Source organism: Homalodisca vitripennis, chromosome X (genome assembly GCF_021130785.1).
Source record: "Homalodisca vitripennis isolate AUS2020 chromosome X, UT_GWSS_2.1, whole genome shotgun sequence".
In the NCBI taxonomy this organism is placed as follows: Eukaryota; Metazoa; Arthropoda; class Insecta; order Hemiptera; family Cicadellidae; genus Homalodisca; species Homalodisca vitripennis.
The window spans coordinates 77,337,202-77,363,384 of record NC_060215.1 but is presented as its reverse complement, the minus strand read 5'-3'; the positions used below and the strand labels follow the sequence as shown (position 1 = coordinate 77,363,384).

General features: G+C 31.1%; 1 protein-coding gene across 8 annotated transcripts in view; it reads left to right on the top strand.

The window, feature by feature from the left end:
* LOC124369236 (CLIP-associating protein 2) overlaps nt 1-26,183 on the top strand; it is a 192,551-nt gene that overhangs the window by 94,541 nt on the left and 71,827 nt on the right. For 7 of the 8 annotated variants that reach the window (XM_046827116.1, XM_046827121.1, XM_046827117.1 and 4 more), the window contains 6 exons: nt 5,849-6,105; nt 8,223-8,398; nt 10,947-11,066; nt 17,465-17,617; nt 21,779-21,877; nt 25,840-26,020. In XM_046827116.1, coding sequence (XP_046683072.1) covers nt 5,849-6,105; nt 8,223-8,398; nt 10,947-11,066; nt 17,465-17,617; nt 21,779-21,877; nt 25,840-26,020 — 986 coding nt within the window. The remainder of the gene's footprint in view (nt 1-5,848; nt 6,106-8,222; nt 8,399-10,946; nt 11,067-17,464; nt 17,618-21,778; nt 21,878-25,839; nt 26,021-26,183) is intronic. The other variant, XM_046827120.1, reaches the window with a different exon arrangement.

Sequence of the window (26,183 nt, the reverse complement as noted above, 5' to 3'; positions counted from 1 at the left end):
TTAATTAGTACTTTTATAAATATTTCTTCCATAAGATATATTATGTTTATAATTTAGTATTTTTTATCTTTACATGAGATAGTTTGAATTTTTCTCCAACATTTTAAAAGTGATTCAAATATACAGAGCTATCCATAAGTCAGTGGCCACCCCTTATCATTTCTAGATGAATGAATGAGTGAAATTTATTTCCTCATAAAAATACAGATCACATATATATATACAAAAACCAGAAGGGCATAGCCTGTGTGTGGAGATCAAGAGGCAATCAGCAGCATGAATATGTACTAATTAAAAGAATTTGTAATGTAAAATCTTCGTGTAGAAAAAATAACGTAATGAAATCATGAAATTTATAATATATATATAGCTCAAAAAAAAAAAAAAAAAAAATATATATATATATATATGGTTTGGCCAATTGAAATAAAATTGTTGGATCTTTGTAGATTTATGAGTCCTACTTTTTTTTGTAAAGGGAGCCAAACCCCAACTCAAAAGTGTCAAATGGTAATCTCCACATATGAAACATCATTGGAAAAGGAATCAAAAAGAAACATTTTGGAAAGAAAACTGGAAGTCACTATCTATCACTATTCTAAAATTGTGTCTCCTAATGGAGTTTCAGCTGTTATTCAGGATTGACACGAAACTTGGTTTGAGGTGATTTTTTTGGGTCAAGAAATATGTACCTGTTATCAATTTTACTAATTACCTATTTATTTCAAAGATACAACAAAGGAAAAAAGAGGTAATCTTTCATGCCCCTGTGTCATTTTCTGCTGAAATGATTAAAATCAATATCTGTCACATGCCACTTTTGTCATTGAAGATTTTGAGTTGAATGCGCCCCCCCCCTCCCCCCAGGGAGGCTGCTCTCCAACATTTTTTTATACACCATAAAGTAGGTCTCATTAACGTAAAAAAAATCAAAATTTCAAACTGTCTAGAAATAACGGGGTTGGCCACTAACTTTTTGATGACTTTGCATGCCCATATTATTTGCAGATTAAAGGCATATATTCTAATATATGGCTATTTCTTTGAAACTATGCGAATCCATTTAAAACAGAGGGAAATTCTTGGATTAGATTTTATATTATCAGATAATATCTGTAGGTTAAAGAACGGCATAAATTGGATTGGTGATGATTTTGTTTAAATAATACATAGGCTAAAAAATCTTAGGATTTGAAACTCGTGAATTGACGTTTTAAGATTCTGAATCAAATTTGAAATTTTTGAAATCTTGATTTGCCCAGCACTAGCATACATTTATTTATAGCTTAGTTATTACAAGTTATTTGAACAGATTGTTATCAAGAGTAGACTGAAATATCAGAATAGAATAGAATAATGTTTATTGTCATTTTACAAAATGCATTGACAAAGTCATAAATACACCTAAGTGGCATAGTCAAAAGAAATATTACTCTAATACATAAAAAAACTGTACATATATTTTAAATTTGATGTTAAATAAAACATAATTCCAGTATACAGATGAAAGCTTTAAACCGCTAGATTAACAAATTGGAATATGCAATTGGACAATCTAGAAATATATATAATTAATACTAAAAAAACTCTGAAAGTTCATAACATGGGTTCTGTATTAACCAGTTATATAGCTTAGTTTTAAAAATATTTACAGAATACTTATTAACTAGGCCTATCAATTTGTTGTAAATCTTTTGGGAAATTAAAATATGACTTTGTTGGGTTTTGCTTAGCCTACAATGTTGCATTACAATATTATTTTTATTTCTGTGTATTATGGCTGTGTAGATTTCTGCTAAAAGTTTGAGATTGAATATATTTCATAATGTATAATACTGAGTTAAATATATATATATATATATATATATATATATATATATATATATATATATATATATATATATATATAGGTTAATAACAGTTTGCAATTCTAGTTTTATGGAAAGTGGTTTGCAATGGTCCAGTGGTTGTGCTTGTGCTATTACCCTAATTGCCTCTTTTTGTAAGATAAGAATTTCATTGATTTTAGTGCTGTTACCCCATATTACTAAACCGTGCCTTATTATAGATTGAAAAAAATGCATAGTAAGCACATTTTACATAGCTTTCAGGCACATATTTCATTATTCGCCTCAGTAAAAAGATTAAAGGTTATTTTTGACAGTGGAAGGATTGTGAAGGAAACAGTAGTGTTACTGATTTCTTGTTTCACTGAATGATGGCAAATGTCCGGAAAAATACTGTTTCCTTTATAAAAAGATTAAACAAGATAATCTCTTGGAAATATATTCAATATGAGGATTCTATGTTAAATTTTTATCAATACAAATACCTAGAAATTTTACACAAGAAGAGAAATCATTTAGTATATCATATTGAGGAGTTCGTTATAAGGTGAATAAAATATTTTGGGTTTTTAATTCATTCAATAAAAAGCCATTTGACCTGAACCACAATGAAGCTTCTTCGACTGTTTCATTCACAAGGTCTTTTAATGCTGTAAAGTCTGTATGACTATTTAAGAAGGTTGTGTCATCTACATATAACAGAGATTTGGCCTTAACAACAGTAGGAAGATCATTTATGTGTACTAGGAATAAAAGGGGGCCCAAGACTGAACCCTGGGGCACTCCACTCTCAATCACTAACTTATTGGACCAGCTTCCATTAATAAAAACTTTTTGTCTCCGTTTTTTTAAGTATTCTTGTAAAAACTTAGCAGAAATACTAGTAATGCCATAATAGTTAAGTTTCAATATTAGTTCATTATGTTCAACACAGTCAAATGCCTTGCTCAAGTCACAGAGAGTGACCTGAGCAAAGGATCCATCCTCAAAAACATCAAGGACTTCTCTAATTAATGTGTCAACAACATCAATGGTACATTTTTCTCCTAAAGCCAAACTGTGATGAATTAAGATAGTTATTATTTTCTAGATAGGCAACAAGTTGATCATGTACGAAGATTTCTATAATTTTTGACAGTACCGGTACAATTGATATAGAGCGATAGCTTTCAGGTAGATCTCTAGGCCCTTTCTTAAAAATTGGACACAATCTTAATTCCTTAGGGAAAACCCCTTCATTCAAACATTATTAATACATACAGCCTTCAGGCTTCAAAAATGTATGACAAATTTTCTTAAACAAATTATTAGACAAATTAAAAATATCTTTGCTTTCTGAGTTTTTAAGTCTTTTGACAGCTTTAGTGACATCTTCAGTTGAGACTTCTGTAAAAGTAAAATCTTTTCTTTCAATATGGTGATTTATAATAAAGCTCATACTATCAATATTAGGCCTTTCAATACTATCCTTTATTTGTCTATATTAACAGTATAATATATTATCATCTATATATTATCATTAACAGTAAATATCATAAATTGTGTATCAATAACAAAAATGTTAATATAGGTGTGTGGGGTCAATTTTCCCAGGAGGACCAATTTTTCAATTGTTTGCGTTGGTTTGTATAAGTGCTGAAACTTTAAACTAGTTGGCCTCATGGTATACTTCCAGGATGCGCAAAAAGCCTTTGAGACTTATGTGCAAAGCAATAGGCCATTCCTTAGAAGAAAAAGAAGAAGGAAATAGATGTTTATTGACATATTTATCTGTATTTAAATGTCTTTTAATCATTTTGAAACATTAAATTCAATCTAAACACACTAAACAATAACAAAAACTAACTTCATAATGTTATATTAGCTTTTGAATTTAATTTGCAAAAAACAAGTGAGAACTGTCTGGCGTAAATTGCAGTGAACGAGGACTGCAAATTAAAATGTGAAGTCTTTTTGCCATATTTTCAAAATCTTAATCATTTAATAAGAATGTACTTCAAACGTACTAACTAAAGGTGATGTAAACAAACTTAAAATAATCTTAGGCAGTTGGTTATCGATTGTCACTCACAAAAGGAAGTGAACATTACAGGATGTCAGCTGTGAAAGCAAGGGGTGCCAACTACACAGTTTCTTCTTTTTATATTGTTGCAGATTGAATTATTACTGAATTCATAAACATTTAACAATATCAAAACTATGTTAATCTAAAACTAAAACCAATGTTAGTAGGTCCTTAAAAGCTTATATAAAAATTTTAAGAAAATTCCTTTAGTATCATTATGTCCTACTATATAAATAATATAAATAGCATGTTTTAATCATTTTGAATATGAAAAATATATATATATTTTTTTTTCACATAGTAATAGTTTAACCCTTTTAGTGCTATAGCGTCTACGTCATAGACGCTGCGTTTATGTCTAAAAGTGCTAGCGTCTACGTCGTAGACACAGCGTATTTTTATATATATTGGTTCAGTTTATACAAGTTACTGGCTGCAAACGATGATACTTCATCCAAAAGCCATAGAGTAACGATATTTGTATATTTAATTGCCGACGACCAGCTGTTTTACGTCATTAAAGTGAAATATAAAGGTCAGTTCGGATGTTTACGTTACGAGTGAACTGACGCTGTGCTTTGTTTATTCTGTTTTATCTTATTTTATCCATTAAATTTTGTTATAATTGTGAAATACTACTTCATTAGTATTCCAAATCATTGCATTACTTCATTTTTCATTTGTGTTTTCCGTGTGTATTATATTTTACTAAGTTACAAACTATGTCTAATAAGAACATTGCAGGTTATGATGAGTTACTTCACATTTTTTATAGTTATATTACTGAATAAAACAATTATTTAGGTAACAAAAAGTGTTAACTATGCTTGAATTTCTTCTTTTATAAACAATAAAGTTAGTAAAGCATTTAAGCTAATAATAGTAAGTGTATTACTTTTTCTCTTAGGCGTTTCAAACATTAGGCCTATATGTAGAGCAAAATTTGGCGCGGACAACATATTATATTTTTCATCCACACTTCTTATTTTTTGTGTAAAAATAAAATCAAATATATGGAATTTGTTTAGTTTTAGTTGCTCTTTCCGATGGTAGCCTCAGAAAAATAATATAAAATTGTTTGCATAGTAAAATTGTGTGCCAAAGTGAAAAAAAATTATTAAAAAATTTACATTATAAAGAAAATGTTTTTATAACAATTCAAATATGTACAAATGTATTTTTTTGTCTTTATTTTTGTTTATTGGTTATTTATCTTCAATACAAAAAAAGTAATAAGATATGACCTCAAATAAGGAAATAGTAAGGAATTTACTAAAACTCTGCATTTATGCACTAAAATGCTTAGCACTCTTGGGTGTGGCAATGCGCCAGACCCCTTAGCACTAAAAGGGTTAATGTATGATGGAATCCCCTGTAGTATTGTAATTATACTTATATGAAACAGGTACCAGATGGTAATGAAACAACTATAAAATGTGTAATTTGTCATAGTTTAATCACAAATCTTATGAATTAGCTGTTATTTTGGTAGATTGTGTTAATTTTCTTATATCCATGATTTTGTCTCTTCAACGCCTTTAAACTGATAAAACTTGACCTAATCTTGCATTCAAGATTTTCACTGACTCCTCATAAAATGTTTTTTTGAATTGTGTGTTGGTGTTAAACATTAGTGGAAATCTTCCTATAGTTAAGATATATATGTATACTGAATTGCAACTTACTAATGTAAATGATTCTTAAAAACTCACGTGGCAAACATGATTCTTCGCCATGACTTAAGTTTGAAATTTGTTTTATTTAGCCAATACAACTGGCAAGAATAAAGACCAGTAAATTCATTGTTGAATTATTTTTTCATAGAAAACATCATTCCTTAACAGACTTCTCAGGGCCTAAATAAAATAAAAAAACTTAAAAATTAAAAAACATTAGATAATGGTTTAATAGATTGAACATTTCATATTATTTGCAGGTGATAGCAAATGCTTCATACATTGCATTGAAGTTCATGTTTACATACGTGACTCATGGTCGGCTGGTCAGTGCACTAGTGCACACTCTTGTGAACTCCAAGTCCCGGGAGGTTAGAACAGCAGCCTGTGAATTTTTATATTTGGTTCTACATACCTGGCCTGTACACCGGCTGGAACAGCAGATTCCCACACTCCAGGAGGGAATAAAGAGGGGCATTGTTGAATCGTCCAACGAGGGTCGCATGGCATCACGCAAGTATGTTCAACAAGCTGAATCTTTATACATGTTTACGATTCTTAATACTTTCAGGTATTAATTTAAACCTTTTTTTATTAACTTATTAGAACAGTGATTGTATAGATTGTGTTCATATTTAAAATAATGAATAATTAATGGAAACACTGGTTTTCGATTCATTGAAAAAATGAGAACCTGTATATCTATTTTGCTTTACCGGTTCAGTGTTACTTATTGTACCAAGGCTATATGTTTAATGTTCCCTCTCTTTCAGAATGTATTAATTACATCTCATCACTAAACCTGTCTGTAGAACTGCTTCATAATAAATAGTGAAGTTTAGCAGGCTTCTTTTTTAGATTCATGTTCAAGCAAATTTTGGCATAAAAATTCACTATAGGCATTTGTTGTCATATTATTTATAAATAATAGAGAAACATGTGATTTGCAGAATGATGTCATTAATAAATAATATTGATGATAGAGACTGAAACCAATAATTTTTTTTCAATGCAATTTTTGTGACAGTGGTCAGATAATAGAAGGGCCTGGCAGAGATGGTTAAATGTACGTATTGTCTGTGTGTTTTCCTATGCAGTATTTAAAATTGAGTTTATGAAATAAGTCATTATGGTTTTGTTTGACCTTTCATGATGGAGAATATTTCACAATATTGGATAAATTTTTTTCAATTCAGCATAAGAAAATAGTAAAATTAGGGTTAGCTCTTTTGGTATAATCATCAAGGCTTACTTCAATGATCGATTGTGCATTAAGACACATAGGCAAAATAAAGGTTCTTTATTAAATTTGCTTTTTTTCATTTTAACATTTTTTCTCCCTAACCTTAAATTCATTTGAGCTGAGTTTTTGAATGATTTAAAACTTCAAACTGTTATCGCTATGACCAAGATCATTGTGGTAAGCAAAATCTGAATGATTTTGGACATTGGACATTTTAGACTACTGCACTAAATACAGTAGTGTAAAATGTAATCATAACATTAGTCAATTAAGCCTATTTAAGCAAAACATGTGTAAATAACACTGTATGCTGAAATAACACACTAAAAAAAACTCCATTAACAGTTTCTTGGCTATAATTGTGCAAAAGCTGTCCATTACATATTTCAGTTGTGACTCACGAATAGGACAATATACAATAAAGGTCAACTTACATACTCCTCAAAAACGTGTCTGTATACACACTTTCCCATTAAAATTAAGTTTACTTCATATAGAAGAATGTTGTGTTGCTGAATACTAAAATAAATTTTATTTTATTTTATTTTCATAGAGTAGTACTGACATTTAAGAGAAACTGACAGTTGAAGCTGACAAAGCTGTACTGTAGTTGTGTTAGTGCTTGAAGAAAACACAATTTAGTAGTTACTGGAATAATTAATTTGGTTGTAATAGAGTGTAAAGAAAAATATATAATTTTTTTATTAGGTGTGTGAAAAAGCACATGTTTATATATGGATTTTTAACAAGCTCAGGCATATGCATATTATACATGGCTGATACCATCATTACTATATATGCATGTAACGTAATTGTATCTGTTTATGCTACCAAGTGTTTGGTATTTTGTGGTATATCTTGTTTTGTTTATGTTGCCTCCTAAGAATTCCAGACTGATTTTGGTATTATAAAATTAGTCCTAAAAATATGTAGCTTTTTTTTGGTTTCTTACTTGGAATTCATCTATTATAAATCAGCTTTTCTGATCAGCTAACTTTAACTCAAGTCTGTTTTTCCTAATGTTTTACCATTATTGCTTGACCTATGGAATTCTACCTGGTTGGAACAAGTTTGTCCTATAAAGTTTAGAATGAATTATGAAAGGTAAATAGATTAAATAAATAAATGTAATAAGCAATACCAGTAAAACCAAATAGTGCAAAACCTAACAACTAAGTCAACAAGAAATAATATAAGATAGTGACTTCATTAAACCATTAAAATTATTAATAAAAGTGGATAAAATGAGATAAGAGCAAAAGTTAATTGCATCCCTAGTGTATAAAATTAAATGCTACTGCTCAGATTGTTTATTTTATTCACTTAAACATTTAATTTTATTGTGCTATTTTATGACAGAATTGTGATTTTTAATCTTGTTTTGTTTCTAGAGCATTCTGGGCCTTTCGAACTCAGTTTCCTGAACAGGGAGATGCACTCTTAAATAGCATGGATGCTATCTGCCGAAAATCTGTAATGGCAGGAGGGGAGCAGCAATTGGATAACCCTCCCGTGCCAAAACCGAAACCTTTGTCACAAGCGAGTCACGCACGTCAAGCTAGAAATGGTGAGTTACTACTAAGAATAGGAATCTGAGTAAAGTGTTTTCATTTGAAGTATCCTCTGGTTTACCAGTGGTCATACAGTTATCCAAAGCCTTTGTTACCAGGCCTTTACTATGTGAGAGTTTGTCTGCAAATGTACCCTCTGAGGAAGAGCCTTTTTAAGTTCTCTAGAATTAAATAGTTGGTTTTACCAGTGCTTATAGGAAAAAGTTTATGCATTTATGTGTTTTATTTGTTCTTTGTTATTGATGGAGGTCCAAGTTTACAACTTAAATATGAGGTTCATTAAATAACTACTAAAAAACCATTGATCAAAATCCACAAAAAGCAATAAAGGAACTCTAAAGTAAATCTTAGTTATATTTATATGTTGTACGTTCATGGGAAGTATACCAACAAGGGGGAGAGTTAACATAGTATGTTTTAATGAAATTGAAATTATTTTTATGTTATGACAAAATTCTGATTTTAATACGTGTTTTGCTTCTAGAGCATTCTGGGCATTTCCTTCACTATTTTGTTTCAGTTGCCAAATAAGCCATGGCTAATTTTAACTTTGAAAAATGTGTGTTTATCATCCCTAGATTCTTAGAAATATTCCATGCCCCCAAGACTGCTTCTGATAACCAGCATCCAAAATCTATCTATCTATTCTGAGATACTTTTGGTAATGCTACTTGTGTTCAGAGTTCAAACTATGATATTTTATGTTTGTTGTAATATCAACATCATGTCTTTCACGGAGTATACATGGTTGCTATTTTTAGATATTGAGCATTTTACTGAAAGTTTTATACACCCGTATATTTGACATCTATAAGGTATATTTCAATAAATTTAGATGTATGTGTTGACATAGAAGTCTTCTCTGTTCTTTGTAATAGATTGGAGTGTGGAAATACAAATAGAGATTTACTGCTTTTATTCTAAATGAGATCAAAATTAGTAATGGCAGCATTCAGATTGGAATGTGGGAGTGTCTATATATATATCATAATATATCATAAATATATATATATATATATATATATATATATATTTATTTATTTTGCAATATTATATATATATATATATATATATATATATCATATTGCAAAATAAACTAACAAAATTTATACTAACAAATCTGTTACATTACAGAAAAGAATAATTGATATACTTAACAAAAATTATTGTTTTCACAGTTGTTCTGCTAATCTTTATAATTGAGAATAAAATAAAGCTGAAAGAGCTATTTGTCTTGTCTTTCAATTGTGTTTTAGAATTTCGTATACAACACTACATCAAATATTACTATTTCCACGCCCCAACATGGTTTGCTTTTTTCTTTGAAATAGTTATCTAAACTTATTTCTTTCTTATTGTGTTCCAATTTGTTTTCTTATTTCATAAATGCACGTGCTAAATAACAATAACATTCTGAATATTTAATATAAAGTTTGCATTGAATGTTGAGAATGTCTAGTAATAAGAAAAGTAGACAAATCGTAAGACAAATATAAAGTAGAATCGTGAAATAAATTTTTGCTTGTTTTTGTTTTGCTGAATTGTTTGCTTTTGAAATAATCTTTAACGGTTTTAATATAATTCACTAACCATATCAGTTACTCTCTAGTAAGTTTTATTGACCTTCTTATGTAAATAGAGGCAGGCATATATTTTTATGAACCGTACCTGGATGAGACAATTGATGCTTGTTTTAAAAATAGTCGTACTTTTGTATAAGGGAAGAGTGTGGATTTGTCATAAATTTTATCCCATACACACGCATGAACGAGAAACATATTATTTGTGCAGTAAAACTGATACAGGGGGTAGAAGTAGCAATGACATCTTTGCTTCCATAACAATTAATAATTTTCTTATTTGTGGAAAGTCAAAGGTTTGATTTTCAAAATAAAGAGTTTCTTGTTTCATTATACATGAATAGTTTGTAGACTTAATAAAGATTGACTGGGTTGAATTAATATTTTTCATTAAGATGATATAAATAGTTTAAAAAAACATGATACAGTCTTAATCAAGAATTTGGCTACATACTAGAGCTGGCTTCCCCCTTTCAAATAAAAAAACACAATTACTTACAATACATATAAGATAAGACTTACACATACAATAGCATAGTTACATCCGTATAGTAATTACTTTCCTTGTTATAAATGATGTTACATTAAAAACATTGTAAAACAAAGGAAATAAGTCCGTAATATCTATACTTTGTTTACTAAAAGAACATTGTAGTAATCAGATTATAACATTAAAACTGCATAATTATTTGAAATTCAATTAACACTTTACTATCAGATCTTTTGTTTTTTTCCTAGGATTAGGAATAGTTGGTAGTTAAGGATACACATACCATTTATTACCAATATGAATTGTTTATTAGATACGTGTATGTGAAATTCTAAATGTTGAAATTAATAAAAATCAGTAACTCAAAAGAACACTACCAAACAAGTGATCTGTTCAACCTGTTTTGGAGAAGTAAAGGTAAGGTCTGAGTAGTGGTGAGGGGGAATGGTGGTGAAAGTATGTTGGTCTTTCAAGCTGGCGGGAGTGTGGAGGATTTATCTGAAGCAGAGAATGGCGGTGGATCCCGTACCCCTTCCACCCCCCGCCGCTCCTCCAGCTCTGCTATCCCTGTACTCAAGCGGTCATTCGTTACAGGTTTGAGCCACTGCTTGCTCCCCTCACATGCCCAACACTTATTTGGACCCTAATTACACATTTAGGTGTACATATTCTATGTATTGCACTTTGTAATGTTTGGTTAATTATTTCATTATCATAAAACATGAGTTAAACTTTTATTTAGGACATGATTAAATAAACAAAATATATCCTCTGACCAAATGTTGTATTTAACTTGTTTAGCTAGGACTTGTCTATTTATTTGGTTTACTAATAAAAGTGCATAATTCATGAACAGCATTGTAACTGCACATGACTATTTATTTCTGTGGTCTAAATTAGTGCTAAAAATACAAACAATACTTTTACTGATTCCAAAATGACAGTGGTGCAAATATATTGTTGTAAAATATAACTCCAACTGAAATTAAAGGTACTTTAAAACTTACAATATCTCTCTGAAATAAAAGGTATTGGTACTTGTATCGGATAAAAGACTTAACAAGAATTAAACGTTATATTGCTTGCTACTAATATTGTCCTGGTAAAAGCTATGTAAATTCACCTCAATGTAGATACACAAAAGCTGAGGAAATTTATGTTTCAGTTTTTTTTTATTTATTAAAAATTATAAAATATCAAACATTCAGTCTTTTTTTCTATTTTCATCCCCTTCGAATTTGGTTATTGTTGTTAGTTATTTTGAAGCCAGTGCAATTTTTTTTTTATAAATTAGATTTTAACAAGAAAACAGATACTGCTAAATTATAATGCTATTACTTAAAACGTTTGTCATTGGCATTTGCTAATTAAAGTATGTTGGCCAGTAGCCAGAGGACTTTTGTACATATATAAACATGCTGTTAGTAAATATGTAACATGATGAACAAAAGTGAAGCTGCAGTAGATACTGCTCAAGTGATCTTAGGAAAAAATAATATGACAATTTACTATTAATAAACAATTGTTTTATAAGCAAGTACATATCTTCAAACAGTATGTAGAATCACATTACAATGAAAACCCCAACATACTGTAGCTTAAATAAAAAATGTGTCTAAAGGCAGCATAGCTTCAATTTATTGACCAATGGCAAAATATCATCACATAGTATTTCTGTTCTTACGTGTGTACAATTCTTTTCAAAGTACAAATCATTGTTGTGAAATCTATCATACTCTAAAAAAATTAAATTTTGGGATAAATGCATTAATATTATTTTTGTTTCTATTGATTTGTTTGAATCCTTTCTATTACAGATTTAAGCTGTACTTATTTTGTTGCAAGCCTCAGTACAGTATCATTACATTGGCATTGAGTGGTAGAGAGGGTTTGATAGCCGTAACTCAGTCTCTTTAATAAAAGCATTTTTCATTTCATTTTCAGAATCATTAATTTTTTAATATGGAAAAGGGAAATAAATAAAGTATTAACATTTATTGCATATATTACAATCTTTTTGCGTTTGTTATGTTTCTACCCTTTTCAGACCAACTACCTATTATTGTAAACAACACGTAAATAAATTGTTTTAGATTTTAAATGCAAATTCCTTTTGCAGCTAGTTAAAATAATATTACACTTCATTTAAACTTTAACACAAGAATAAATACTACTTTTAGAACCAGCATCTAAACTGTGAATCAAGAACCTAAATGGATTAACCAGAAACAGACAAAATGGTACGACCCAACACTAATATGATTTGATGGGCACTAATGTGATATTATAAAAACATATTTTGATTTTATTGTGTTGTTTGGTAATAAAATTTTATGTTCAGTCGTTTTATAACAATTCATATATTTTTGGAATGATGCATTCATATTGTTTAAAATTAAAATTTAAAATAAAAGAAAATAATGTAATATTCTCCATTACATTTCATGATAAATGATTAAATATTTTAATTTTAATACAAGTCCACATTGTTCTAAGTGTGTTTAAACCAAATAAAAATTAGAATTGTACTATCAAATCATGTTTAGGGAGTCACTTATATAACTTATGTGGTTTGTATTATTTGAAATCAATGAATACTATATTTGTAAATGTAAAAATGTAATCAAAGCTGCTGGATATTTTTGTAAATAAAGAAAGTATAAATATTTAACACAAAGTTATATTGTAGACTCTTGGAGCAATTGGAAAATTCTTTAAATATTATTAAATATTAATAAAAACACTACTTTTCCAAATTGTTTATTATTTCGGGCGAGGCCTTTCAAAACCAAAGGTTTCATCTTCAGGCAACTCCACAAATAAATATTTACATATTGTTTGTTAAAATTAATATTAAATTAACATATGGTGTAAAAATGTAAATACAAAAATTTTGGAAATATTTCAGCCAGTATGAAAAAATTATATTTGACTAGAGTTTAATTTTTGAATAAATTCAGAAGAAAGAAGATTGGAATTTTCAATAGGGCCCTCTTCATTGTTCATTGCATTGAATCAGGACACAGAACATCAATTACAAATCTAAAATTAATAAAAGAAATAACAAAACCAATGAACTTGAATGCTTGGGAAACACTATACATAAACAGAAGTAAAGAAAAACTCATGAACAATGAAGAGGGCCCTATTGAAAATTCCAATCTTCTTTCTTCTGAATTTATTCAAAAATTAAACTCTAGTCAAATATAATTTTTTCATACTGGCTGAAATATTTCCAAAATTTTTGTATTTACATTTTACACCATATGTTAATTTAATATTAATTTTAACAAACAATATGTAAATATTTATTTGTGGAGTTGCCTGAAGATGAAACCTTTGGTTTTGAAAGGCCTCGCCCGAAATAATAAACAATTTGGAAAAGTAGTGTTTTTATTAATATTTAACAAAGTTATATGACCAAGTTTATAGTTTTTAAAAGATTTTTAACAGTGTATAGAAATATGTGTACAATTATTAAAATTGTTGACATATAATGTTATGCACATGAACGATAAAGATATATAAAAATTTTAAATTTGTATTATAAAAGTACTTTAGTACACTGTAAATCACATTACACATCTTGGCAAACAATAAGTATTAATAATCTTGATGTCTCATTTCAATTTTTCTGTATTAATCCTTTGACCTCTTAAGATAAGTTGACTCATTGGTCAATGCTATGCTGTTAGTTTCTTTGTTTTTAATACCTATGCTGAGCTTTGGCATTTTTAATTTTTGCTTCGCTTACATATCTCTGTTATGAATGTTACATATTCTAGCAAAATCTTACATTCCATATATTATCTAGCTATTGTCATCTGTTTTTTTCTAAAATTATATTTTGTGGGTTTTTAAACCAGTTTTAAATTACACTCACTGTTTACAGTTGTGTTAATTTCAGTTAACAGCAATGAAACTATTGATACATTTAGTAATGAGAAAAAATATATTGTCCAAGCAAGAAATGTATATGAAAATTTTAATTGTTTTATAGAAAGAAGTCAATGCCAGTGATAAGTTTGCTGTATTTACCAAGTGTACCAAATACGTATAAAGCTAAAATATTGACCAGTAGAAAGTATTACACAAGTATGAATAATATTTAAAATACTAGAGTTCAAATATGCTGAGTCTTTAGTGCCACTACATCTTTAATAAATCCATGAGCTGAGCCCTGAGTATAGTTAAACAACTTTACTAATATACTTTTTTGTTTTACTTCACCACTTGGAATGATGATTTAATTTAATAATTCTAATGCTTTAATCTATTTAAGAATAATTACTGTATATGGTGATTAACAGCGAAGACTCTAAGACTATGTGTTTTAATATCCAGCACAAATATACATGTTTATATCTGTAAGTGAAATATAAATGTATAAATAAACAGAGGTTGAGAGTACACTGTGTTATCACAGTAAAACATATTTAAACGATTAAACAGATTATCTACAATGTAATCTAGGCATACTCAGATCTTCCTTTAATATCACCCATTCCTTATAAGTATTCTTGTTGTCAGTTCTTCATTATTTTAATTATATTCTACTGATTCACATTCATTCTCACATCCAGTTTCTAATCAAATATCAGTAAAATCTTTAAAATTGTTTGAGTTTAAAAATATCTCATCATGATTTGATATTTCCTGTTTATAAACAATAGCTGGTTTGTGAAGATTATAACTACCATCAACACAAATTATTGTATATTGCCAAAGAGAACAAATATGTTTACATTCTCCAAGTCAAGGAGAATAGAAACAATCATAATAACAATATATTGCTTCGATCTGGTAGTAAATATCAGAACTAAATAGACACGTTGTCTGAAGACTGGTACTGCACATGTAGTCACCACGACACAAGCGGTGGACAGACAGCACCATTTTTTGTCTTAAGTGGATTAAATCAGCTTAGCATAGTTGCATGTCTTTCCAGCATGTTGTGTGTTGAAAGTCAATTAACAATTATTATATAGATTAACACTACTGGTTTTTCTGTAATTTCTTCTTTTTGCTATTGTCTTGTTATTATTTTTTTTTAATGCATAATTGAAAACTTAAAATTATGGAGTTTATGTGGGTAGTAATAGTCCAATTAAATAGAAATTTGTATACAAGATTTAAAGACACAATTTAAAATTTTGTGTGAGGAATGAGAAATATTCCAACTGTACAATTCTAAGAACCTGCTTGTTTTCATCAGAAGTAAATTTAGTGAAACTTCTGTCACCGGACTTTAGAAAGATGTGTTCATACAAGAGGGTATTTTCATGTACACTTTCATTTATACCAGAAACACGCATGCATTAAAATCTGTAGATTTTACCATTTTCAATCACTTGTAATATTGAGCACTTGTATACTTTCTTAAAAGATTTCTAAAATTTATACTATTTGAATGTAATTAAAATATTAATTTATGCTGCTATATTCTTTGGCGATTTCTTTGTACATTTTAGGTTTATAAAGTTATTGGAAATCTTGTGTCCTTTTCTTAAAGAATTTTGCTTTGCATGTATATAAACGTTTTAATAATATTTACTAAAAGCTAACCAATAGACCATCAGAGGTTTAAACTAACACAATGGTCTAATCAATTTGGATTTTAATAATTTTGTGTTTAATTTTTAAGTGTTAAAGAAGTATTATAAAACTATTGTTGTCCTGTCTTTACCCAAAGGTATAAACAGACAGACACCAGAGCCTAGCATAGCATAGTGCGATCAAAATGTGCATATGCACACAAGAAGTGTCTCAGTGTCAAGCATCTTTGAAAAAAAGAACTCATATTTCATTTATTTCAAAAACATGTTAAGACGTAAACTTATTCTTTTATGGAAATGCTAATTAGTTCTTCCAAAGTGGAAGATATATATCGTATACAACAATAATTCAATGTCAATAGTACAAGTTAATGTTAGTCAACTTTTGTTTGTTTGTTTTCTTTTTAAGTAATGTGTGAATTTGTTTATAAATATTGAAATTATGTATTTAAATTAAACATTAAGCTTAATACATTCAATGCTATAAATGAAATTATATTTCTACTGATTATACTGATTAGCCTACTAAAGTAATAATACACCATTACCACATCCTGAAAATCATAATTGCACAGATGTTACCTTTATGGACCGTTATCTTAGAAATAGCTGTAAAAACATATGTAAACTCTTATAAATGGCTGATTTATGGCGTCGTATGATATGACGTGAAAAAACTATATCAGGATAAAACCATTCACTTATCTAATTTTTATTGATAAATATTATATTAAAATATATCTAATTTTAATTTCATTCAACTTTTGTTGAAAAGTATTCTACATTTTTAAAGTTCAAAGTCGTTTATATTTTTATTATTTTAAATATAAGATGTTAAGATAAGGAAATGAGATCACACTCAACTACTGATATTCTATTTAAAAAATGTAAGTCTTTAGTCTTCATCCCTCACATTCAAGAGGATTTTTTCAACATATTTAATTATTTGAATAGCAAACAAGTGAGAGAATTATTGGTCGCCATGGTGGTGCAGGTTTTAATGATATTGCTATATGGGTTCCTTTTGTAAACCTTTGATATAACTCCATACCGCACAGGCTAATCATAGTGAGTGGTAAAAATCAGAGTGTGGCAACGACACCACACTCCTAGATGCTCAAAAAAATAAAACCAGTCAAGGCTCCAGTAGTAAATGCTTCCATTGTGTCGTGTCCCATTACTTAACATTTCACCCCACCTCACCATGCCATGCTTTGCTCGGTTGTCTGTCTATTTGTAACCTAACTCACTGTGTCAGTCTAATTTTATTATGTATAGTTTTTATGTTTCTTTATTATCTCGTTAGTGATCATTATCATATCCTTTAAAGTATATTGTGTAAAAATTATGGGTTAAACATCCTATTCCTCAATTTTCCTGGGGTGAATATCAGAGGATTACTGGGAAGATTGTATCTAATGTAACAACTGAATGTAGATGCAGCAAGCGCACGCAGGCAGGTGTACAGCCCTACACCACAGTCTATACGGTCTAACAGTGCCATCGATCTACAGGCCGTGCAACGAGCTAACGCACGTCAGCAGTATGCTGCTCTGGCGAGACAGAAGATCGGCTGTGGCGCTTCATTGCGTAAGTTATTAGAGAAACTACCGCAATACACCCTTTGTCTTTGATTCCTTTCCAAATTCCCTGAACCATTCTGAAGAATTATTTATAAAAACAATATATTAGTGTCTTATTTGTGAGGTATCAAGACTTTCTCAATTTGTTTAAAAAACATGGAAATTTTTAAGACGTTATACAATTAATTACAAAATTTGGTAATTCGATTTTAATTGCTGGTGGGAGAACCCTACAGCCTTCACACAACTGCTGGACCAACGGGTTAAACATATAAAATATATCCCAAATACAAACAAGGCAAGAAAGATCAACAGCGAACTATCAACCAATCTCCTTTTTATCTACAGCTTCAAAGATTATTCAAAAAGTAAGTTCTTGTCGGAATACTTACATGCCTTGAATAAATTGGTCCCTTAATAAACAAGCAACATGGCTTTATAAAATAATGAGAAGTCAACAAATTGTGATTGCTGAACTTGTAGAGAAAATAGAGTCCAGCAATATCATTTCCAGCTTATAACTAGATGTGAGTAAGGCATTTAATTGCCCTTGACCAAATTAAGAAGTATTGGCATTACAGAAACAGCACTAAAATGGCTCAATAGCTACTTGAATGGATGAACCCAAGTAGTAAAGTTGAAAAAGGTGAACATGAGCCAACAATTACTGTAAGAACAGATCCAATACCTAAATGAAGAGGCTTATATTCTAAAGGTTAATCATGGGGGCAGTACTATTTATTATATTTAGAAGAGACCTAACAAGGTACATGGAACCATACATTGAAATGGTTGTATATGCTGATGACACTGTGCTTCTACTGGCAGACAATAACTTACGATATTTGGAACTTGACATATACATATCTGTTAACATGGCGCAACAAAAAAATATTGCTTGCACCTTGTTTTTAATTAAAATAAACCTAAACAGATGTATTTTGGAAGAAATAGGAACGTCTCAACAGAACTTCCTGACCTTCAGAATGTGAACATGTTGAAACTCGCAGGGGTAATACTTGACAAAGATGTATCCTGGGACAGTCATGTGCAATATTTAAGCTCTATAATATTTGTCATAAAGAGAAATTCAGCAGTCAGTTCACCAGAAGCTTCAAAATAGCATATATAGCATTTATTTATCCTGCTATTTTCTTGTTGCCATCATGGTTAACAATAATACCAATATAAAAATATTCACTAATGATCAGTCAAATCCCATGGAGTGACAAGCACCATAATCAAACTTGGTATTCCTCATATAAAATTGAAGCCCCATGCACTATTTAAAGTCTATTGGTCAGTTCGTTTTCGAGATATCATGCGGTCAGACAGACAGAAATGAAATTTTACCAGTCCCTTAAGTGATAGGATTTGCTAAAGCTCAGCCAATAAAGGGATGCAGTAATAGGAATTTACGATTTTCTGGTAAAAAAAAATTAAAAGAAAGGTGTAAAGGGTTTGTCTAAAGAGTTTTGCCCTCCAACTATTACACAACTGACCATCTCAGATCAGTTTCGGAAGTGGACGGGAGACCCTTCCCAGACCATGCTCCTCCCCATCTTTGAATCACAGCACCCTGCTTTGTATGTACACGTGCTTGTATTGCATCTCACTTTGATAAAAATTGTCTTGAGCAAAGAGCATGAATTTTTTCAGCAACAGCTATTCTGCTTCAGAGATAATCTCTGTGATAGAAAAGGCTTTTGGTGAAAAGTTTATGGGATAAAAGTGTCTTAAACACTTCAAAAGTTTTTGAGTGGAGAGACTGTAGCTTAGCAGGCCTTAACAGCCAGAAATTATGTAAACATTGAACATATTTATGTGGCAATCAATGAAACCATCAATTGACAGTACAGCAATTGGAAAAAGATCTCAAAATCTTTAGTTCATGTAATTTTACATGAAAATGAATCGTGTTTCTGGATTTTTGGCTGATGTGGTTCCAAAACACGGATCACTCACCACTGAAATGTATCCATCTTGAATCGTCTAATCCACCACTATTTTATCTGAGTATCACCCATAGGTTTGACATCGAAAGATTTGTGAATCACAGAGGTGATCTCTGAGACAGAAACTCCGCAAGGTTCGACAAAATCTTTGCTTAAGACTTAACACGCGAAACACGAGTGTTGTGACTCATGTACTGGGCAGAGCACAGGGCAGCAGTCTCAGAAAGGTCTCCCTCTATGACCATAACTGATCTGAGATAGTCTGTTGCATAATAATCAGATAGCAAAGGGAGGTTGGATACTTTCTAACAAATCTCATATACTGGAAAGGTTTGTGATAATTATTTATTAATTTTGACAATCTATTTTAAATTGTACTTCGTTTAATAGATTCTCTGCTTAAAGTAAATTTTGTAAATTCCGGATTATGTAGATATGGAATTGGATAAAAGTGTTTGAATGCACCTTGGTACTAAATTTGGCGTGGTTATAGGCTATGGTGAACAATTTTAAGAAATATATTGATACCAATCAAGTTCAATCTAGGGATTCATAAATACCATTATGTATATAAAAGTGCCTTATTGCTATAATGAAATAAAAATTGAAGTAACTGTGATAGTATTGATAGCTGTGTTTGATTATGCGGCCAGGAGATGATTCAGGTAAAATGCAAAACCGTTTACTTGTGGTATTAGATTATTGTTTTATGTAATTTTAGAAAATTACTCCTTATTGTTTAGAAAAATATAAAGTCATTTCTAGATTATAATTTTAAAAATTGATCATTAACAATATCTGAAGCTGTTTATTGTATTTTTTTTATAGAATGTTTTATAGTTAAAAAAGTAAAATGTGTTCAGACAGTAGGAAAGTTATACATACATATATATATATTGTTAAACATGCAATGTCCATTTCAGAAAATTTGTCATTGAGTATAATGGTATCTTCAGTCACTTGCTTCTTATAGTCCTAGTAAATTTCCTGATCAAATACAAAATCTTTTACCTTCAAATAGAAGTTTTTGGATTTCCTTCCTAAGTACAATGCAGAGTAAGATGTATTGTAGAAGGTGAATTTAGAAAAGTAACTGTTTTAATGTTCTAATTGTATAAATTTTTCTAGTTGTACTTCTTCATTAGAACCACTTTTTTATGTACAAGTATGTATTGTAATTCCAAGATTTCAGATTGCCTCTCAGCAGATATCTATCATTCTAAACATGTTAGGAACCTAATAGTTCGCTTTTGTAGTATCAGTGTCCGTAAATTTCCCACTTTAGCTTCAAACTATTAAACTGCAGGTGGGATCCAAAGAAAACATAGGCTTATATTGTTTTAAAATGGTTTGAGAAACCTGGTTTAATCCTCTGTCTTATCAGGTAATTGTGCTTTGTCATGTCATTAAGTTGATTTGTTTTCTTTTGGTTGACAGCCAAGTCATTATTGTTACAATATTGATTAGTTGACTGCTAGATTGTAAATACAGTTTTCAATTTTATTGGCAATAGATTTGTGTCATCTGCATATATCAACCGTTATAACTCAATGTTAAAGCCAAAGAAAACCTTTACTTAATCCAAACAGTACAAAATCATGTCTGTCAGCATTTCGTGGGATATTTTCACTACTAATACTTCGCATTTTAACAACAGAGCACTGCACAACCACTATTAAATTTTAGCCGAAATATGTTCATGATCAATTTGTGGTTGGGGACATTGATCTTATTTTCATTTTCATTGTACTTTTATTTCATTAGTATCCCCCTTTTGAATTTGTCTTACAGAATGTCTATTGTTGAAGCCTATTGTCTCGATTGAGGAGAAACAGGTCATATCCAAGATGTAATATTTACTAAAGACCTTATGTGTGTTATACCTATCTCTAGTAGTCCTCATTTTAGATTGTTAATTGTGTTCTGTCAATGCCTTGTTGAGTACCCTCTGCCCTTTGATAAAGCTATGTCGAGGATATATTACAATATACCATTTAAGATGGATAAACTCAGTACATTCAATTTAAGGGCCGAGACAAAACTAAGGATTTTAGTTTTTAAAAGTTTTTGGAAAAATCAAGATAGAAGTATCCATGCTTTATAGTGACCAAAACTGTTAGTTAGGCTCCTCAAAAATGTCCTTAACCTTAATTATTGGACACTTGAAATTGTTACTGTGTTACGATACTGAATAATGGTTTTTATGTTGATAGCACGAGCAAAAAAATCTGATACACCGACATCAGGACTACTATCTGCTGAACGATCCGGTAGGACCCGAGAAAAAGTGGCCGGTGTTTCTCACAGCCAGCGTGAGTACTCAGTCTTATCTGTATTCCGTCTCCAACTGACGGGTTCATTATAATGAACCCAAATCTGTGCTTGTGAATCTTATTACACTCTGCAAGAGCCTCATAAATTCAGCATGTTAATCCATTGCTGATCATTTACAAGTTATTGCACCAAGCAATGGGTGGACCTAATGGCACAATGGCAATGTCTAAAAAAGTAATATACAGAATGTCTTATTTTACCTGGTAAAATAAGGTCTTATGTTTATCAGTGCTTAGAAGCGCTCTCTGACACTTAACCTGTGTGTGTGTGTGTGTGTGTGTGTGTGTGTGTGTGTGTGTGTGTGTGTGTGTGTGTGTGTATGGATTGATTCATGGAATCCATAAATTTTCTCACTTACATTGCAACCTACACTTACCCACGGGTCGTATCCAGGTTCTCCTTTTTTTCAGGGTTTCTGCGGATGTCAGATAAAAACAGCAAAGAGATGAGAGAGACACAGTTATATGACATAGTTTGCCCAAACCAGGGAATGATCTGTTTTTTTATAGTTAACCAATAGTCTTGTACATTTTGTTTCCTTATCAAGCTCATGTTAATAACTATAGCAATAAAACACTGCATTTCAGTGATTGTGACATTTACCCATTGTTTGATGCGTGATCTCTGTTTCATTGACCCTTCCAATATTTTTTCTTGTGTTTTCCTATCTGCATAAGCATTTGTTTCTGTTACCATCATGTACCAAATTGCCTTGGTGAAAAAAGGGAGAAGTAATCAAGAGAGGAACTATTTTGAGGGGGGCAATTTTTAATATCCGGATTTCTGACACGAAATTTGTCAGCTAGACCAATTAAATCTCCTGGTGGATAAACCCTAAGCCGTGACCCACTAAGTTTAACAGGCCTACCTGGAAGTTGTGGATAAGGCTGGTGAGCAATATCCTCAACACTATCAGATGAATTTTCATTGTTTATGTTTGGGTCAGGCCTAGACCTACTTACATCTCTTTCACTACTTTCTAAATCAGAATAATTAGGTTCATATTCTTCTCCTGAACCCAATGAAAAGTCAGTAAGGTCATTAGCATCCTCAAAATCGTTATCAATGTCAGAATTACCTTCATCCAAGTCCAAAAACTAAAACGGGTTCTGGAGGGTACCGGCGACATCTTCCACTTCAGACTCAACAAAGTCAGTCACATCAGATTCCATGAGAATCTCATGTATATCACTTGATTTACATGGATCACTCATTCTAAGTTTTATAATTAAAAGTGTACTATAAAACTTAGCACAGTTCGAACTTCCAAATAAAGATGAAAATGTTTAGTTTACAAACAACAATAACTACTGCACAGAAGTTGTCAACAAAACCACATGTGGGAAAATAACACAGATTGGAACTAGAAACAGGATGATAGAAAATCAAAGACCACTAATCATTGAACACAACTCATAGGCTTTCGATTGGTGTTTAAGTTAAATGTCTGTGACCTGTAATAATGCTTTTATCGGTAAATTAGGAATAGACACTTTTGGGGTCAATCGCACTTTGGAAGTTACCTGATCGACAAACGGGTCGATCGACGCTTCTAGGGTTAAAGATTATGTTTGTTAAGTAGGGGTTTTGTACACTGGATATTCGTAAAGGGAGATTTAATGTTTTTTCCTCAATCCATTAAAACAAACAAAAAATTATTTTTAGACATTTTTGTGCATTATATGAGGGTTCCAATCTATATGTATGAGTATATATACATCAAAGTATTTTTCCTGGGAGAGAAAATACTTTTCATGAATCAATATTAATTGAAATTGAATTAGGCTATTGATCTTTATGCAAATTATATAGACATATAAATATATAACATTTGTATAAGTGGCAATAGCCTGATTTAATTTTCAATAAACATTGAATCACAAAAAGTACTTGCTCCACTGGGACTCCAACCCGGATCTCTCACTAGCTGGCTGTGCATGTTACCACTACACCACAGAGCCCTTACTTTTTACAATTCATTTTAAGCGGTAATAGCCTGATTTAATTTTCAATAAACATTGAATAGCGCAAAAAGTACTTGCTCCACTGGTACTCGCATCTGGGTCTCTCTCACTTGTTAGGTGAGCATGTTACCTCTACACCACAGAGCCCTTAGTTTTTACCTTTCAGTTATTTTGTATTTGACTGTTTCTGTCACATATGTATTTAAATAAACGAACTAACATAAGATCGAAAGGCCAAATACCTGTTAAACGAATTTAACATTTATTAAATTTATATAAGTGACAATAGAGAGACCTGGTGAAGCAATTACTTGTTGACATTTATTAAATTTATATAAGTGACAATAGAGAGACCTGGTGAAGCAATTACTTGTTGTGATTCAATGTTTATAAAAATTTTATATATAGTTAGTAGCAAAATATAAGAATAAATTAAACTTATAGACAAACAAAAATATAGGTTAACACATTCAGTGTGGATGACAAAATTACTGGCGACAGAAAGTGCGGGAATTTTTTTTACACTTACCCAAAACGGAGTCAGGATACCCGAAAGGATTGTCCAAGGTATCCCGGAAGCTTCGTTGGCCGGAACGGGTGACGTCATGTCCGTGCCGAGTCTGCTGGTCATCCGCACTGGGTGCCGGTCTCCGTGTTGTATGTGCTCACAGCGCACTAGGTTTCGGCACAAACACTCGTGAATTACATGCATATAGTACATGAATGACACGTAGATAGTACATCAATTACACGGATATATTACATATTAGTTTGAAAAATATACAACATCAAAAACACGGGGGTTGGGGGACACCGCCTTCACCGTCCCTAGAACTGTTTGAACTCGACTCATTGTCTTCATCAGATGAAAAATTATCGTCAATAACATTATCGTCTTCCTCCATTATGAGTACATACTCTTACAGTCAACAGACACTATAATCCACTCACACAATATCGCAAAGCATACACAAGAAACGAAAATGGCGAACCGGCAACGAATCGCACCAACTGATTCACCGAAACAGGCACACCTCGCTATGAGTGCTATAGCCTTCCCAGGCAACTGCTCAGCTCACACTGAGGCAATATGAAAGCAGCTGCCGTATGCCGAGCTCGCTCGTCCACCGCCCGGCGCGCCACTTTCGCATGACGAGCATGCTCGTCACCCGCAGTGAATGTGTTAATGAGTATTTTACATGTTTTTTTAGTATCTGGATATTTTTTATCACTATTCCTGTCTTGGTTCAAAATAATGTCTGGTCGGTAGAAAACAACTTTTCTCAAAAATACAGAGACCAATCTTAATCAGTAATCTAAGCTTTGTAAAAACTTGTCTGCATGACTGTTCAGTTTTAAAATTTCAATTAACAAACTTTCCATGACTAATTTCACAAATTTGTTCGTATTTCAAAGATCGAGTAAACCCTTTTAATGTTACTGAGAAGTCAGTGGTTTATACTAAGAATGCGTATATCAGCAATCATGTCTTTATTGAAGAGCCACAAACTGTAATTAGGGAACAGAAGATTGTCAAAAATAAGCTCAAGGCAGCTCAACAAGTATACATTATTTTTTAAGGGCTCTAATATATTCACACACACACACACACACACACACACACACACACACGCGCGCGCGCACACACGCACACACATACACACACACACACAAGTTAAATTGGTTTTAATAATGTTTAATATTTGCTACTATTTCATTTAAACACACAAAAAAACCAAACACTGAAACTTTAGTGAAGAACTATATTTGATTTTTCTAACCAGGCACTAAGGAGTTAGAAAAAATTAAAAATAGAAAAAAAATATATTGTTTAGTAAATTAAAAAACATAATTCAGATAAAATATAAAAAATACATACACAGTATTACTGACAAAGTTAATAATAACATATTGAGATGTTAAAGTAATATTAATGTACAAATTATATCTTAGTAATATTTGTGTTGCGTAAACAGCAAGCAGCCGATCAGGATCACCCTCTTCCCGACTTGGCTACCATGGGTACAATTTAACAGATGCAGCAGGGTTACCTTACCAGAGCCGAAGGACTCCAAGAAGTCGTGACGCAAGTCGAGAAACAAGTCCTAATCGCTTTGTCCCGAAATCTACGGTTGCAAGTCTTTTTGCTCCTAGGAGGTAGGTATCCAGTTTGAACTAAACATTTGTTTTTGGATACAAATAAGTAATAATGTGACATATTTTAAGTGACAGTTTTTGTCTATACTTCACTTCTACATGATTGTCTTGTGTTCAATGAACAATGGCAGTACCAATTTTGACTCAATGTGTCTTAATCTAT